This window comes from Amyelois transitella, chromosome 5 (genome assembly GCF_032362555.1).
Source record: "Amyelois transitella isolate CPQ chromosome 5, ilAmyTran1.1, whole genome shotgun sequence".
NCBI lineage: Eukaryota > Metazoa > Arthropoda > Insecta > Lepidoptera > Pyralidae > Amyelois > Amyelois transitella.
The window spans coordinates 6,552,561-6,571,012 of NC_083508.1; the positions used below are offsets into that span (position 1 = coordinate 6,552,561).

The 18,452-nt window shown below is 34.7% G+C and overlaps 3 protein-coding genes across 3 annotated transcripts; 1 reads left to right on the forward strand and 2 right to left on the reverse strand.

Annotated features, from left to right (window-relative positions):
• The first annotated feature begins 899 nt into the window (after positions 1-899).
• On the forward strand, positions 900-1,837 carry LOC106131824 (NADH dehydrogenase [ubiquinone] 1 beta subcomplex subunit 11, mitochondrial). Its single transcript, XM_013331035.2, has one exon. It carries the CDS (start codon positions 1,030-1,032, stop codon positions 1,456-1,458), a length of 429 nt encoding a protein of 142 aa, XP_013186489.1. The 5' UTR covers positions 900-1,029; the 3' UTR covers positions 1,459-1,837.
• Positions 1,838-2,328: 491 nt separating this feature from the next.
• Positions 2,329-7,007, reverse strand: LOC106131821 (uncharacterized). The gene is made up of 5 exons (XM_013331033.2): positions 6,818-7,007; positions 6,115-6,342; positions 4,110-4,242; positions 3,508-3,668; positions 2,329-2,638 (listed from the first exon to the last, which is right to left on the reverse strand). Exons 1-5 carry the CDS (start codon positions 6,917-6,919, stop codon positions 2,420-2,422), a joined length of 843 nt encoding a protein of 280 aa, XP_013186487.1. The 5' UTR covers positions 6,920-7,007; the 3' UTR covers positions 2,329-2,419.
• Positions 7,008-11,698: 4,691 nt separating this feature from the next.
• On the reverse strand, positions 11,699-15,221 carry LOC106131783 (uncharacterized). The gene is made up of 3 exons (XM_060954919.1): positions 15,175-15,221; positions 14,506-14,958; positions 11,699-12,333 (listed from the first exon to the last, which is right to left on the reverse strand). Exons 1-3 carry the CDS (start codon positions 15,187-15,189, stop codon positions 12,226-12,228), a joined length of 576 nt encoding a protein of 191 aa, XP_060810902.1. The 5' UTR covers positions 15,190-15,221; the 3' UTR covers positions 11,699-12,225.
• Between the last annotated feature and the right edge of the window lie 3,231 nt (positions 15,222-18,452).

Sequence of the window (18,452 nt, forward strand, 5' to 3'; positions counted from 1 at the left end):
ATATCCCTTGCGGGGTAGACAGAGCCAACAGTCTTGTAAAGACTGATAGGCCACGTTCAGCTATTTGGCTTTAAGATAGAATTGAGATTCAAATAGTGACAGGTTGCAAGCCCATCGCCTAAAAAAGAATCATCATTATGAGAATATTATGAGATTTAATCCAATCAGGCCACATATAACTTTAAGAAAGTAAGTTGTGAAAACCTCCGGCGATGGGTGCATGGTTGCAAAAGTCTTTTCTAGTATGATAGTTATACTAGAAGTGTTAACTTCCAAAAAATAATTGTATAAAAAAACTAAAAAACTATGCGTTTTATTGCTAATCGAACTAAAAAATAGAAAATAAATAATAGTTTAAAAAAAACTAAAAAACTACGCTTTTATTGCTAATCAAACTAAAAAATAGAAAATAAAAATTAATGACAAAGGAATTATAAAACAGTAGTAGCAAGTCGAACAATCAGTTATAGTCAATTACCTCCGATTAAAATTATAACAAAATTAAATTTATAAACAAAACAATTTAAATCGGAGTAAAAAGCGTGGGGTGCATTTTACTTCATTTTTATAACTCTCTTGTCATAAATATATGCTATTAGAATGATTTTAATATTTACTACATCAAGCACCCCATGCTTTTTACTCAGATTTAAATTGTTTTGTTTATAAATTTAATTTTGTTATAATTTTAATCGGAGGTTATTGACTATAACTGATTGTTCGACTTGCTACTACTGTTTTATAATTCCTTTGTCATTAATTTTTATTTTCTATTTTTTAGTTTGATTAGCAATAAAAGCGTAGTTTTTTAGTTTTTTTTAAACTATTATTCTTTTCTTCTCGGTTTGGATTAAAAAGTAAACTTCAACTGTCAAAGTCTTTTGTCAATTTAGTCACTGTCATTCCATTCATTTTGATTTTTAAAGTGCCATAAATTTTGATTTCGTAATCGTAACCTGTTATAAAAAATAGTAAAATTGCAACTACAGAATAAAGTACAGGACACACTAGGGAATTTTCTACACAACGATGGCAGCATTAATAAAACTACGACAGTTTCCTTTTATCCAAAGGTCTGTCTTGAATCATTACAACAGAATGTGCCGAACCATTTCTACGTCCAATAATAAAAATAATAGCGAGACAGTAAACCCTGCCTGTGAGCCTCAAAAGAATTGGGTGAGCTATGGATTTGATTATACGAGCCAGGAAGAAGATACAAATCACCATCATGCCTCTTTCTTCTTTTCGATTACTCTCTGCATTGTATTTGGTGGATTTGCTTGGGCTTATGCTCCTGATGTACACATGAGGGACTGGGCTCAACGTGAAGCCTTCTTGGAACTTCGACGTCGGGAAAGGGCAGGACAACCTCCCATTGATCCTAATTATATCCCTCCTAAATACATGAAACTACCATCTGAGTCGCAATTGGCGGATGTGGAAATTATCATTTAATTTCAAATACATTTATAAAATGTAGGTAAAAGTTTTAATAGTAGTTATAATGTATATATTTTTCATTAAAAAAAATTTTTACTTACTACACAAATTTTGGGTTATGCATACAAGTATAAATTTCCTGTTTTTTTTTGGTTCAACAATAAATGTTGTCAACACATTTTTTTTAAAGACATAGATGCAATGACTTTTATTTACTATTATATTACCAAATGAGCGAAAAACTAAGATTTAGGGGATAGCTTAAGGGTCATCAACTCACTTATTAGTAAGAGTTATGAAATCTAAATGCTGATGTACTTCTTGATGTTATGTTATTCAGTCATGATATGGTCAGTCAGAATAATTTTCAATAAAGTTTTGAGTTTTTACCAAATTTTCTTGTTTTATTTTAAACATAGCAAAAACTACCAGTAACAATAAAGCCCTGGACGCAATTGATACAGGCTTCAAGTAGATAAACTGTTCCACAAAGAACTAGGTCTGCACTTCTTTTCTAAAAGAAGGTTATGGATCAAAAACTCCCAATATGTATTTTTCATTTATCAGACAGGTTTCAAGCTTAGTTGATATTCTTACTAGACTTCTGCCCTAGGCTTTACTTTCAAAAAGTAGCCTGTGCTACACTTGAAGATCGAATTATTGTGTCAAATGTCCTCAATATCAGTTCAGAAGTTTTTGTAGTTAAATGAAGGCTGCTCTCCAAGCTGTTCACAGAGACAAACACTCTTTATTCAGAACTGTAAGCAATTACTTTCTTATTAGGAAAACACTGTTCATATTTTTGACATATGATATGCAAATATTTTTTTACAATTCTGATGATAATATTGTATGTGGAGGAATAATAAATATAAAACAAAAACGTTAAGTACATTCTTTATTTGTCAAATAAAACTTGGTTTCTAGAAAAGTTACAGATAAATAAATGCATTTTGGTATTTACATTTAAATAATATTACACAACTTTTACGCTGACTATTCTTCCACCACTCAGCACTATGTATGCACTATCTGGAGTAATATGCAATGCATTGATGCATGCGCCTAAATTAAGTTCCCCGGCTGGTTCCAGGCGGTCTTCGGCCATCTTCCATCGCCGGACGCATCCGTCCCAACCGCCCGTCCAGGCGTAATCTCCACAAACTGATAAGCTGGTTATTATCATGTCGCTCACCTATTTCAACAAAATAAATACCTGATTGAATCGTGATCGGAAGATCTTATGATATACTAGCTGTGCTCGCGACTTCGTCCTCGTGGAATAATTATTTTGAGCATCATTGAAGCCCTAAAGGATGCATAATTTTCCCCGATTTTTTCACATTTTTCAATTCAGACCACTAGTTCCTGAGATAAGCTCGTTCAAACAAACACTCTTCAGCTTTATAATATTAGTAAAGACTAGCTGTTGCCCGCGACTTCGTCCGCGTAAATTTCGAATTTTTCCGCGTAAACTTATTTGCAGGCAAACTCATGCCTTGAGTTCATTCAAATGACGATAACTTTTTTTTTAGTAAACCGATTTTGATGAAACAAACTTTAAATGTTTTTCTGAGGTAAAACAAAGCAATTGGTGAAAGTTTTAAGGGAATCGGTTCAGTACTTTCGGAGATAAGCGTGATCACACATACAGACAGACAGACAAGAAATTAAAAAAAAATATGTTTGCTTTCTATTATTCATTCTAAGTGTCCCTCTATCCATTTCAGTCAAAAATACTAAATGTACAGACAAAATATTTTCACTGTTTTATTATATGTATAGATAATACTATACATATGTCTTAAAATATAACTTACCTAAGTAATCAACAGGTCAACTGAGTAAACTTTGCTCTTTGCTAGAACCTATTAACCATACCTATTTAAAAAATCTGCGAAATCGATTGAAGTGAAATTTTAAAAAGAAACAATATAAATTTGTAGGAAACTATTTGTTAAAAAAAATAAGATGAACGGCGACCGATAAAAAATACCTACAACCAGTTTGAGAGTTTGCAAGCGTTTCCTTGTTGTTTTCTTTGGGTATGTAACTAGACTGTACCTTCACTTCATGCAGCATTTTGAAGGTGGTGTCCACAGAAGCATCGTGAAGTCGCAAGTTGTTCCCACCCCGAGCCATACACAGAAGCCGCTTGCCAGCCACTCTCAACGGCGCACGGCCTTCCATGGTGTGACGAGTTACGAAACGGGATTTTGATTCATCTGAAATTGATTTCTACAGCATTACAGTATTGGCTAAAATATTTAGGCATCCATTTAAAAAAAAAGCCGCTTCGTGTAAAAAACTGCCCCCGTAGCATGGGGGCAACGCCGTTTCTCCTCTCAAGGTGGTCTCGTGGTCAGGTCAGGATACAACCGGGCGTTAAAAGCAGGGAGGAGAAGAAGAGTAAATAAGTAACTAACAGTACCTACTGATTTTCCGCCATGAAATTAAAATTTTAAAATATTACCAATATTTATTTTTAACAGGGAACTGTTAGATATAGTTTTGAAAATTAGTACCTATCTCCTCATAATACCTACTTAGACAAAGATAGAGCTACGTAATAAACGTTGCATAAGGTGCATTTTAAACCAATAATTTTTAGTTATTTACACTTAACTCAAATGTTTACTCTGGTAGGTAAGTAGGTAGGTACTCACCGGGTTTGATTTCTGTGACTGTGACATCAAGATCTCGAACAGTAAACATAAAGGGTGGACTTAAATCTAAATCCTTTATTTCTTCCAGTACGTTATATCTTGCCTTCTCCACATTATTTTCATATACTAATACCTGTAAATAAGTAGTTACATACATACATAAAGAATAGATTTATTTTCAAAATTGGATACAAGGTATCACTTATTGACGTCACATACCATAAATCTAAGTAATTATATCTACTACCGCCTCCAAAAAGCATGTGTTTAAGAAGCGGCGGAACGATCTACACTGCAACATTTTGACCGAAATCTATTTACTAATATATAGATATCTCTTAAATCTAAATCGTCACGTCTATATCCCATGAGGGGTAGACAGAAGAACAGCCTTGAAAAGACTGAAAGGCGTTCAGCTGTATAGTATTTATCTGGGGGCACGGTAGTGCCCCCGCCAATACGAGCCAAGCGAAGCGCAAGGGCACTACCTACCTTTTCTCGAAGTGGTTCGTCGTATTTTTGAACCTTCATAACTTTAGTTTGGGTTATACCAGATAAACAAAATTTTCGAGATATGATGTCAGTGATAGACTTAATAAACCTCTAAAGTTTCAATTGCATAGCTCTTATACTTTAGATTTTATTGATATATAAAATACCCCGATTTCGTCACTCACTCACTGATGATCATCAAAATTCTTAAGGTACTTCCTGAAGTCCTAGAAAACTGAAATTTGGTATGTAAGCTATTATTAGAACCCAAACAACAAAAAAAATATAAAACTTGGAACTTTTACCCCCCAACCCCTTAAACTAGGGGGTGAAAGTTTGTTTGAGACTTCCGCAAGTTTTGGCGCTAGAGGTCTGAATGCGGCCTCGGAGAGGTAAATCTTTTGATAGCGTCGTATTAAAAGTGCTGCAGTGTGTACGTAAAAAATCCGAAAACCCCCCTCCCCTCCCAACTTTCCCACCCTCACCCCTGTATCTCAGAAATAACAGTACGTTGAAGAATTCTGTTTATTACGGAATCATGTTGAGTTGAGGGGGCTAAAAAAAGTAGAATCTGAAATAGGGAAACTTAATTTTCTGTTTGAGATCTGAAAATTATACACAAGTACAGAGAACACAGACTTTTCATCAAATGAAAACATTATTCAGTTTTTTTTAAATATCTCTTAAACCCTTGCATTACGGGATAAAAGTGTAAGTATTTGTCGCTCATTTTTTCTTTCTACCATAAGCAACCTACAAAAAGAAATGAAATCCCACAAAAACATTTCATGTTAAATGTTGCCAATACGAGTAGAGCCAAATTTCTAACCCCACATGCCAGCCCTATAAATAATCGATAAGCCCTAATTTTACACTCAAGTTACGGGGAAATACTACAGCCATAGCTCATACTGCATAGTTCGTAGCGCGTAAGCAGAGTTTTGCCACTATAATCTCGTAGGCGTGCAAACCGTGGACGTAACTGGCGAGTCGGCCGCACGGACTTTTGCTATTCGTCATAATGGGCTTGAGCTTAAAAATCTATTCAATCTTTTGAACTCTTTCCGTGCGATTATAAATATTATATACAATATATAGTACGTGAATAATAAGAAGTTTGGATTAGTTTATCGATAACTAGGTAGATAGTAGTAGTTGATTCACTTGTTTTTATATGAAACTTTTTGTTGAGCTGGTATATAAGGATTTTAGGCGTCAGTGTCGCCACTAGACCAATCAATCATGCTTCTTTTTAAATAACTTTAAGTATGTATATAGTTAAAGTAATATTATTTTAGCATAATCTAAAGTCTTAAGTAAATCACAGCAGAAAACTCTTTGGGTCTTACGAATTTTGCTGAATATGGCATACAGACAATTAATAATATTATTTAGGTACGCTAAGTATGAATTTTTACCAACTCTCACTGGAGCTAAGCTTCCAATCAAATCTAAAGCTATAGTGTAGGTATAAGAATAAGTATGAAGTAGATATTAAATTTGGAATACTCACGTTACCGCCTTCATCGCCAGCATATATAGCTTTGCCATAAACCCGCAGAACGCCTACGTCGGGTCCTGCTGAAGGCAAGTCGGCGATCTTCTGCCCTTCTGTCGACCATACACGCACTCCTCCGTCATTGGATGCAGACAACACATTCCCGTTGCCAGCAGCCAAAGCAAAGATCTGAACTGCATGGGCAGACCAAGACGCGCTCGGTACTAAAGTTGCATCAAATGACTGTAGAGAAAAGTATGTTGGATTGTTTTTTTATTCTTAAGTAATAAAAAAATCTGCCATTTGGATCTTGAAAAAATTTCTTATAATCTATCTATCTAGGTACTTTAAGACACTTTTCCTAACAGCTGAAAGCTAAAGATTAGTATATGTAAACATTTTAATTCAGTAAACATGCAGTTTATTAACCAAAAGTTGTTCTCTCTTCTCTTTCTCATCGGCAATATAACTTATATTCTTTTACTATTTATTAATTTATTTCATGTAGTTGACTGGAAGAGATTGCATTAGGTATGCGATAAAGCCGCATTTTGTACATTATCTTAGCATAAGTTTAGTAAAAGTTATTTTGGTATAATTTATTTGCAATAAAGGGTTTTCTTACTATCCATTTCGATGCCATTATTTTACAGGACTATGTTTTAGGTATAAATTCTGTAATTTGAACTGGTAGTTAAATCTATCGTTATACACATACCCTTATAGAACCATCCTCAGAACCAACGAAAAATTTGTTATCCCAAGCGGCTACACATGGCTCTGAATCGATTTTAGTTTCAGCCTCAATTTTTAGTGACATAATGTTTGTTTATAAAGAAAAACAACAAAATAAAACGTGCTCACTGGAAGAAGTTTTAGTTGAAACTGATTTTACTAAGTGCAAACGCTCAAATCTTTGCGACCAAAATAAAACGGCTTCCATGAGGCGTGTGTTGACCTTTATCCCACTGAAAATATTCTAGATGAATCTGGATCTTTTTGTTTTTGGAGTGCGGAACAGATATTTATAGACATAATGTTTAATTTCTAGTCTTCGGTAAAATCAGGTAATTACGCATTCGACACTGATAAAGTAGATACGTATGTAGTAAGTACGTACGTACGTACGTACCTACAAAAAAAGTCAAAAGGTCTAAATCTAAACTCAATAGAAAGTATAAGTAACTACTGGTTAATATTATAGACTGCATTTAAAACAGAAATAAGTATTAGTTAATTTAAATGACCATAGATTTATATAGATATAGCATATAGTTATAGTAGTTATAATATAGGTAAAATATATGTAAGCATTAAAAAACTGTGATATCTTTTCGAAGAATAAAATTGCACATAAGAATGTCGATGAAGGTATATTATGAACCAAACCGTCTTATCCTAACATCTTTCCCAACTAAGTAATTGATAGAGCCAGAGGCTGTCGCTGAGCTTCGTTTTTCGAATCACAAACCATTTTTTACTACTTAGGTATAGCACAACAAAATTCAAATACTGCCATTTGAAACTTAATGAATAGCACAACAATATTCAATGCTAGCAGAAACAATCCTGAAAGCAACAACAACAAACAAACCAGATCTACCTACTCTTGAATGTAGTTCTTTTAAAACAGAAAATCAAATGACTGTAGATATTTTGATGCATCTAACACTTCAGTGTACTTATATTAATGTAAGTTTATGTATATTTCACTTATGTAAGTCCATTATAAATTAATTGATATTATAACGCATCGTCAATGCTTTGTGCGCTGTGTCTTTGATTATTGATTTTCCTTTTTTTTTTGATTGACTGGAAGAAGTCCACCAGTTTACATATTCTTTTAAATTCAATAATGTTTTTCAATTTATTATTTTTTTAAGAGCAAACATAATATTAGCTTTGCTTATCGCGAGAGTCCAAAGTCTCCAGCCTCAACTTCAAAAAGCAAACATCCACCTCAATGAAATGTAGTGAAACACTTTGATCGATTGACATAAGCTCTTCTTAAATTACAGACATTTTACTGTATTATGCAACAATCTCATCAAAAATTGCTTTCGATTCAAATACTTACTGTAAAATAAGTAGGTAAGTAGGTAATGAGTAGAATTGGAGAAGGTGAGTTTAAGTTATTACACATTTATGTAAGTACTTTAAAAGTGTTTGTATACGTTACCCATTTCAAACTTATATCGCTAAATTAGCATAGCATCATACAAACTTAATTGAAGATCAAACTAGCTGTTGAGGTCATGCATAATATAGAATTAACTTGATTTATTGACAAGCGAAAGTCATAAAAACGGTGGTCAACGTGTATGTCCGTTTATAAATTCGATAGGAGTTCTAACTACGCAACATTACGTTACATTACACTAAAATAGTTTCATAATCGCATAGGAAAGTACGTCCATAACATGAAACAATGAATAAACCTTTTGGTCCTCCGAGGTCACGTGACTATCATTCAAAACAAACTAACATACCGTTTACCGTACATCTTGATTGAAAAAACTTTTTATCCGTCACAAAGAATATGCCTAAACTATACATATTTTACTTATATATAGTCACCCTTGCGGGATAGGCAGAGTCAACAGTCTAGTCTGAAGACTGAAAGGCCACGTAAAGCTGTATGGCGTAATGATGGTATTGAGATTCAAAAAGTGAGAGGGTTGCTAGCCCATCGCCTACAAGAAGGATTCCAAGTTTATTATTAGCCTTTCTCTAAGTCGCCTTTTTCGACATCCATAGGAAGATATGGAATGTTCCAAGTGCCGAGATCCACACGACACAAGTATTTTTACAAAAATAAACCGAGAAAATCCTTAGTTTTATTAACGTCCTTCATTGGTAGGTAAAACAATCGCCGTTTGTGGTCAGAGGCGTTAGTGCGAGTTTTACTCGATCAAACGCGTCGATGAAGTAAACGCCTTGTTTTCTTACAATGTGTTGTGAGTTCATATTGTTTTTTTTTATTATAATTACTTCAATTTCATATAAGTCAATTAATCAGAACAATGTATTCTCTCACTAACAAATAACATTTCTATTCTAAGTTTGGATAGTTGTTAAGTTGACGATGTTGAAGAAAATGCTGCAGTGCAGTTTGTTACCGTTATACGCTTTGGAAGCGGCAGTAAACTTAGTTTTCAGTAATTTATTTGACGTCAACCACTGTTGTGGAACCAAAACATTATGACAATTATTAATTAATACGAGTATGAAGTGTCCCACTGATGAATAAAATTTTTGAATTTGAATTATGAATTTGAATACGTAAAGGAATTTCCGCCAAATAAACTCAGATCTGTTCAAACGGAAATAAACAGACACCGGGCTTGGTAGGTACTTCATATTGCTATAGGTATAGGTGCATTCACAGCTAGCTTCATTTGCGAAAGTGAAAATACTGAATGTGTATGATAGTGTAGTAAAACTATGGAGTACTTGTGTGATAATAACACCGTGAGACTGTTCATACTTATAGGAATTGTTGACGAGTCTATTTGTTGATATAAGTAGCGTTGCATAAAACTGACAGCTCGTGTTTTATGTAACCTTTACTTTGAGTATTATCTACTATTCTACTGCGCCCCGGGGCTTAGTTCTAAACTATTTTGAAAAGATATAATAAAACTAATATTAAAGTAGAATGCTCAGTTTTTGATTTTCTAAAAACTTTCAGTTTGACCCTCGTAGATACGTAAATACTTTTACTGTTATATAATTACGAGTTTTCGATAAGGTGTTTTGATGCAAAAAGAAAATCAGCCATCGTATTTATTTCTATTTTAATTATTTATGTCTTTTATATGGACATCAAAAAAACAACAATAAATTCACAAAATAAGTAGATGCGGAAACCCTGCGAAAACTTATAACATTTTTAACATAAAAATTTTAAGTTATTCAATGTTACGTGTATGTTGTGGAAGAAGTGAAGGATCTTCAAATGATTGTCAAATAAACTCGTCAATAGTTGCCATAAAGCTGTGTGGTTCCCGGCACGAATTGAAATAAAACCGTTTAAAAAGAATAGGACCACTCCATCACTTTCTCATGGATGTCGTAAAAGATGACTAAAGGATATGCTTATAAACTTAGGATTCTACTGAGGCTAGCAACCTACAAGTTGCTAGCTTGTCAAGATTGTAACTCTGTCTACCCCGCGAATGATAAAGACGTGACTATATGTATGTATGTATATTTGCCACAATCATGAACGATTTAAACCGCATATAAATTCATGCATATAATTTTCTTTCATTGACACTAGTGTAAGTATGATGTAGTTCTATGATGAAACTACCAATTGATAATAATTTTTAGCGCTAGTTCCATTTACAAGTATCACAAAATAATGAATCTACTGTCAATTTAAGCCTATACACCGAGATATTGGCACTTCTGTACTAAAGATAATGAAAGTTGAAGAAATGTCTAAGTAAAAGGAATGTCATTACGCATTCATTACCCATGTACGATTATGTATGTAGCTACACACCCAGTAATAAATATTACGACACCTATGCATTGATATGATGTTGCCGATTACACATACCATTGCTCTAAGCTCTTGATCGGTTGAACTGCCACTTGAAGACGAGAGCACATGCAAGTAACGAAAATTACTTCAATGGAGAGCATTTATATAACAAATTTTTTGTTATTTGAAAACTTGAATTGCATAATACCCTCAAATCATTTTGCAACAAAAATTTTTGACATCAGCATGTTTTCCTTTTTAGCGCTCACTAATCAGGAGTTCTTGGACACTGATTAACACCTTTCAATGATAAACATATACATAATACTTATTTCTCAGTCAGAATGCGGTAAACCATTGATTAATTCTCACTTGCTAAAATGCTTTAACTGCTTTTATGATAACAGGTTACAGAAATTAGTATTGTTATAGTTTTTGCTTTTTTTAATTAACTGTTAGTTATAAATAAGACCTTTCTGGATATTTAAAAATAGTAAATAATTAAAAATGCCTTTGCTGTTCATGATGATGATTCTCAGAAATATACCTTCATGCATAAATCATGCCTCTTTTCCGGAGAGGTAGGCAGAGACTTCATCATTTCACTTGCCACGATCCCTGCATTAGTACTTCTTTCGCTTCATCGACATTCATAACTCTCTTCATGCAAGCTCGTCGTTTCGGGTACTCTTGACCTATTGGTCAGATTACCTTTCAGTATCTTTATAAAAAGATTTACCTTTTAATAGCGTCACAGTAGGCAGAAACTGCATATATCCCTGCATATATACATACTTACTTCTTTCCCATTTATCTATATTCATTACTTTTCATTCGCGATCGTCGGTTAAGAGATTATTGACCTGACCTTTCGCTCCATTCGGACGCCTTTAACATATTATATATAGTCTGAGGAAAGCCCGTTAGGTAGTATAGTATAGTAGTATAATATGCGCTATTTTTCTTATTTGTCTGTATGCAATACAATCATACAGCTCCTACTTTTTATACACGTGATCTTTTCACGATAAATGAAACAATTGAGTATAATTATAAAATATTTAATAGTATAAAATAATATATTTACAAACAATGACATCAATTTGATGCAAACAAAACATGGGATACAGCACAGTTCAGCACAATGCCAGCCAGCATCCGCGCCCTTCCGCCCTCTCGAACTTCCTAAACTTAGCCAAATGGACTGATTGCGTATCACAGCATCAACTTCATAAAAATGTAATGTGTAGTTTTGAGCCACCATAAGAATTCACGAAAGCCAATTCTACATACGCCTCTCTCTTTAATTTACCTTTTCGTTAACGAACCTATGACATACCTACTGTCCATTCGTTACTCGATCTTTGGTTAATATATGATACTCAAAACAAAATTTCATATATAGTGAAAGTCATTTACGTAATGCGTAGATTGGTTCGATACAAACGATTATAATTGATGTCGAATAAGTGTGAAAATAACCAACATCCGTCCGTATCTCCGCTGCATATGTCTACGGTTGCACACTACGCGAATATAAGTTATCTACACAACACATTCGTAGCGGCTGGTTCGCTTTTAGTAAATATTTGAGAGGGGAGGGTCCAGCAGGTGAAATCCAGGGTCTGGTGATGTTAGTAAGAGCTGCCACCGGACGGAGCGCCGTATTCCGAGGAAGGCGCGGCCGCGGGAGCACCATATTCTTGCGCAGGGGCTGCGGCAGCTGGGTAGCCTTCTTGTTTCTGAAAAACGTCACATAAATGTACTTAGAAACAATACATCTACAATAAAAAAATGGAAATGGAGCATAGTGTAATTTAGTATGAGAATATAGCAAGTTGGCTAGCTTAAATTTTAACAGGCATATGACAACTTCGATTGAGAAAAACAAAAATCATGGCTTAAATGGACTAAAAAAATAAATAAATGATCTAATAAATAAGTAATTAACAAAAATATTGCCCTACATTTGCAGTACCGCACAAAACACTTTAATAGTGCTTCAACTGTTGCTTGCCTACTTTTACATTGGTCTTCATTGAAATTTCAAATGCTGCATCAATTATAATGCTATTTGCTGGAAATGACAGTCATTACAACTTTACGTACCTATTATGTTACCTAATACATAATCTATGAGTAGCATGTGAATTTTTATGGTGCGTTCACTAACAATTAAGATACAACCACAGACCCCATTTTGCATTATGTAAGTAAGTACCGTAACCCCTGAATAACTAATAAATACAATTTAAAAATAGAATACCCACACAATTATTCTGTCTAATAAATAGTGAATGCAACAAGAAACTTAATTGACAGATCATATTGGCCCGCGGCGTGAATTGATTAATTTTACAATGAGTATGAGTAATCTATTACTATTTCTACTTTTATAAATTTTATACCAAGAGACACATATATAAAGACATATATTTTTTTTACTATTCGCATGAACTGATTGTCCTATCTTACCAAATCCACCCGCAAGGTAAACAAGACAGGTTCATTTAAACGGACAAAGGTTTCATTGAACTCGGTCCTTTATGTTAAGATGTTACTATAATTAACATTAAATTAAAGTAAGTTTAGAGAAGAGCCTTTGAAAAAATCTTAATTCTTATAACTTATTATTATAAAATTAAAACATTGTAGTTAATTTTATAGTTATAGTTAGTTCCATTCTAAGTTTCTACTAAGCATGAAGAATAATTAGTCCGTGCACTAATTCTGTGTTTAGAGAGTGTTAAGATCTGATACCTGTAATTTTCCTTTTCACTCTAACCCTTTCCTTACCGTTGCTAGCGTCTACTAACAGCATATGACGGACGGAAACAATGAAGGAGCTATATTCTTTATAAGTCTTATGTAAAAATAGACAATACAAGGGGTTTGTCCTGGGGTTTTTTTCGTCCTCTTTGGAATTATATGAGTGCTTTATCATTATTTTATAATAAAGCCAGTGCAAGTGTACTTAAACATAAAATCTGGCTTACGGGTATTTATAGCTGAAGAGTAGCGAAGTTACACAATTGTTATGTTTTAAGGCAATGGTGACTAATGCTACTCTACTACAGAATTCAAAATGCAGATCTTATAGAAGCTCTCACAGCACAATACACATAAACAATCTACGGACAGTCTAACGCTAATGACAGAAAATGTAACTTGCTGGATTGCGTTATGTGGTGCGGTTATTGTGTTATTTGCAAGTTATTTGTGAGGATAAAGCGTCCTATGTTGCGTCATTGTAATGAAGATAGTTACACTAGAAACGCTAGGTCACGCAGGTAATACATCCCGGAACATCCGGAAATACCTTCGACCACTTTCACGAGGTAGATCATAGCTCATCGCGATACACCTCCTTAAATTCCGCTAAATGCAAAGAAATATACAAGCCCCATAATAGTAGAATATAATAAATATATGATCGGCAACTACGGAAACCTACCTACGTTTTGTTTACATTGCATGTAACCCGATACGCACTTAGGCAATATTTTATAGAACTTGTTTTGAGACATATATTTTCTATGTATAGGTATGTATAAAAACTTTATGTCATTTGTCGTTTTATAGCTAGGATATGGGATTGATGCTAGGTAGGCTAGACAGAGTTAGGATTGAAACCATCTGGGTATTCGAACACCTTAGAGGCAACGGGCTAGATGTAGCTGCGGCAGAGATGATGACAAATGGTGCCAGCGAATTCCGGCGACCGCGAATAAGAAAAAAATACCCATTTGAAGATTAAATAATACGCATGTATAAGTAACGGTGAAAAATAGCATGCAAATTGAAATGTAATTTTGATAGAAATATATACAGATGTAGCTTGTTCTTGTCTTGTTTTTCTTCTATTCTTAAAGTACTAAATGTTCAATAGGTACCCAGTAAGAATTTGAACTAACCTGTGTCTTATATCTGATGAAGTAGACCTCGGGCTTGGCAGGTTGTGTTGGCGCCGGTGTAGGGATTACAATTTCAGGTTGGTCCTCTGGTTTCTTCACCAATACGTAAACCAAAGTCTTCTCTTCATTCTGGGGTTGTACAGGAATGACAGGCGCAGTAGGTGTAGGAGGCGTAGGAGCCTTGATGAACACAATCTTGTAATGTTTCTGTGGGGGAGGCACATATATTTGTTTACGAGGTGCGGGGTATTCGTTGTCTGGAGGAGGTACATGCACGTATACGTGTTTATGAACTATGGGCTGTTGCTGGGGTGGTCCATACTGTGGTGCCGGGGCACCGTACGAGCTTGAAGGAGCGCTATAAGATGAGGAGGGCGCGCCGTATGACGTGGGAGGCTCAGGTCGCGCCACCACGTAAGCCACTGCCGCTACCAACACCAACGACCTCAGCACCTGCACACACAAAGTCCTTAGATAAGTTAACGTATTCTTTTAAATATCATGGAAGAATAGTAACATTTAAAGTGATACTTTTTTATTAATCACAAATGTACACTTTGCTATAAAGAACACTGTGCTGGAATCCAAATTTTTCAGTTAAAGTAGTTCACCAGATCGCGATAGCGTGAATAATTTGCACTATATTGAAGGTATTTCACTGAAACCTACCGTTTTGTCACACATCCTGGGTACGTTTACACACAGGTTTGGGTAGTGTAATGTCTAGTGACCAGACGCCACCTGTGTTTATAAGAGATGCACGCTCTATATCCGGGGAGGGGGCACTTTCGATGGTACACATACTTTGCGCAACGCAATGGTGCTCACGCGCCGCCCTCCTACTGTCGACAAGGACACAGTACACACTGAACATCAATGCCTTGACTATATATGACCGTGCCTATATCTGGCAACATCCCTTTGAAATACACTTTCCTAAGGGATATAATTTCATCAATGTTTAATGAATATTATGATAATGACATAATATTTGTCAATTAAGTTCATAGCTATTTACTGTCGTAGAGAACTAACTGAAATTACCTGAAGACGACACACTTGTCTCGTCATTAATATTATCTGTCTTTCTTCACATAATCAGGTCACGTCTATATCCCTTGCGGGGTAGACAGAATAACAGTCTTGGAAAGACTGAAATGTCACGTTCCGCTGCATGGCTTAATGATGGAATTGAGATTCAAATAGTGACAGGTTGCTAGCCCATCGCATACGTGAAGAATCCCAAGTTCTTTTAGCCTTTCCTTTACGTCGCTTTTGCAATAGCCATGGGAGAGATATGGAGTGGTTCTCTTTAAAGTGCTGGAAACTATGCGGCCACTGCCTTGGATTCTGGCTACGCAAAAAGGAAACCATAATGTTATAATACAAGAAACTAATTTTTAACAAAGATAACCGACACTAAAAAGGTTTCTTTACCTTAAGCAGAAAATAAGCTAAACTTTTATATTGTCAATGCTGTAACATCTTTTTACGCTCTAATCTCATAATAATCTGTTCTAAATGTACCTACCTAAATGGGGCATTAAGTTGCATTGAAATCACTAGGTAATTGAAGCGGTGAACGTAAAGTAGCACATCTTTGTCGCGAGTTCAAATGTTAATTCCAGGCTAGGCTGCGGGCAGCAGCAGCCTTTCTTATCCACTGTTTAGCAACAGTATCTGCAATACTACTAGACGATCGTCTATGCAGGTCTATTAAAAGTTAAATAAATAATAATAGTTAGATATAGACATTTTAATAGCATTTAAGAAAATTTGCTATGTTCAACACAATATCTGACTAAAATGGCAGAGAAAGCTTAATTATAGAAATATTATTTCTTTAAACAAACCTCTCATAGCCGATGCGAATGGAAATAAATGGTGTCTAAGGAATGTATGTATGTATACTCGTATAGGTACATACCTAAATTTACACACCTAACTTAAATTGTTTTAAATTTTACTAAACTACATATGTACATATAATCGCGTCTATATCCTTTGCGGGTTTGACAGAGCCAACAGTCTTGAAAGGACTTTAAACCCATCTTAATTAGATAATCATAATTTTAAGTGTGTCAGAGTGGTTATGCTACCTGACTTCTCATAATTGAGACGTATCGGGTTCAATTCCTACTCGTAAATGCACTCTCTACTGAGTAATTGAATGTCAAGCAATATTTTATGGGGAACTTAAACATCGTGAGTTTGGAAATCCCGCCCAGTACACATAGTGTATTGGGTTTCGTTTACAAAACGAAACTACCACTTGCGTTTTCACAGACAGGTATAGAAACTTAGAAAGACCTGGAAAAAATATTTCGATGATCATCAGGCATCCGATGAGAATTGAATGGAGAAGTCGTAAAAGATAAGTAAAAATAAGGTGTTCTAATAACTTATTTGTATTGCCGTTTACTGGCAATAACGCTTCACGTAGGAGAATGAAGCATGAAATTATTCAGTGCGATAGTGGCGATAGCCTTGCTAAGTTTTTTCAGATTTGATAAAAAAGGAAATGCTGGAATCATTTGCAAAGCACGTGCCTGTAAGAACTGTGTTTATTATTCACTTTATGAGCAATTATAAAATGCGTCTTGGCTGCAAGCAAAGTGTCAACGCAACTCAACAATATCGATGATTCAAAGTGTGTCAGTCCGCCTACTATTGAAAATTTAACAAGTATGGATATCTATACCAAGTTGGAATAATTGACCCTTGATCTAACTAAGCCTGTCTACAATATGTGTGGAAATAGTAGTAGGCATTGGGTAAGTAACTGTATAATAAGATAGGTTTACTGTCAGATTTTATATCATTTCTGTGTAATACATACCTACATAGGTAATTGGAATTCTTGCTAATGTTTTTATGGTTTAGGTAGAAAAGTATTAGGTACAATCGTAAATAAACGTAAGAATAAATTCTAGTTCGTATTTATGCTATGAACATATTTTTCCCAGCTCTTATTATATAATTTCTTACTCTCGATACTTCGAGGGAAAGGTCGATTTTCTCGTGTTTATCAAAGTTTTTATCATATATGATACGCCGAATATTATTTCTCTGAAAACAAATACACTTATTAAGCATATAAACAAAGTAGGTGAATCAAATAGTATTTCTTTTATTGGATAAATAACTCGTTAAAGAGTAAGTAAATGACATTGTCATAAAACATTTCTCACGCAGAAACAAATGATCATTGACGTGTACTCCCTGCGAGCAGTACGATTAAAACTCGACACACTTCGTTTAGTCACCCACCATCTCGTGTTGATTGTCATCTCATTGATTGTTAGGAGGATTGTTTAAACAGGACATCTTCCTAGCCACGCAGTTCAATTCCGGGAGCACATCAATCAGACGTTAACGTTCAATCTTTAAGATGGCCTTATAATATCAACACAAACAATTGTTTTAATTTCTTAATATATTGCTGAAGTACTTACTGCATTCGTCGCAAACATTATTTTCATGATGATTTCGATAAATAATTGGAAATGTGAGGTAAGTAAAATAAATATTAAGTTTGTTTTTCACACGAGATAAGTCTAGCTATTTTGCCTTCAGCTGCGCTTGCGAAAATTATCGTTTATTGTTAATTCTACGGGAACAGTCCTTTTCCGGGGTGAAAGTTACCATTACTCAATATTCAATGGTTTTAGGCGTACTTTATATAGCATTTGCCCTCGACTTTGTACGCACAATGACTCGTTTTTCCGTTCCTTTGGAAAAATACACTTCAGCTACCCTCTCAACGGATATACTTACAATACTTACATGCCAAATTAACGATATTCTTTTATGTAGTTAATAAAAAGCTTTTTCCTATTGTTTTGCTCGCCCCCATTGTCGTTTACCGCAAATCCCCCGGGTTCATATTTTTTTCAAAATTGTACGAAATTCTATCATTAAGCCAAATAGCCATTCAGTTTTTTCAA

Coding starts and splice junctions, on each gene's coding strand:
- LOC106131824 (XM_013331035.2), top strand. CDS start 1,030: ATGGCAGCATTAATAAAACTACGACAGTTTCCTTTTATCCAAAGGTCT.
- LOC106131821 (XM_013331033.2), bottom strand. CDS start 6,919: ATGTCACTAAAAATTGAGGCTGAAACTAAAATCGATTCAGAGCCATGT. Junction 6,343..6,817: donor CTGAGGATGGTTCTATAAGG/GTATGTGTATAA, acceptor TTTTCTCTACAG/TCATTTGATGCAACTTTAGT. Junction 4,243..6,114: donor CTGGCGATGAAGGCGGTAAC/GTGAGTATTCCA, acceptor ACTTATTTACAG/GTATTAGTATATGAAAATAA.
- LOC106131783 (XM_060954919.1), bottom strand. Junction 12,334..14,505: donor TCATCAGATATAAGACACAG/GTTAGTTCAAAT, acceptor GACGTTTTTCAG/AAACAAGAAGGCTACCCAGC.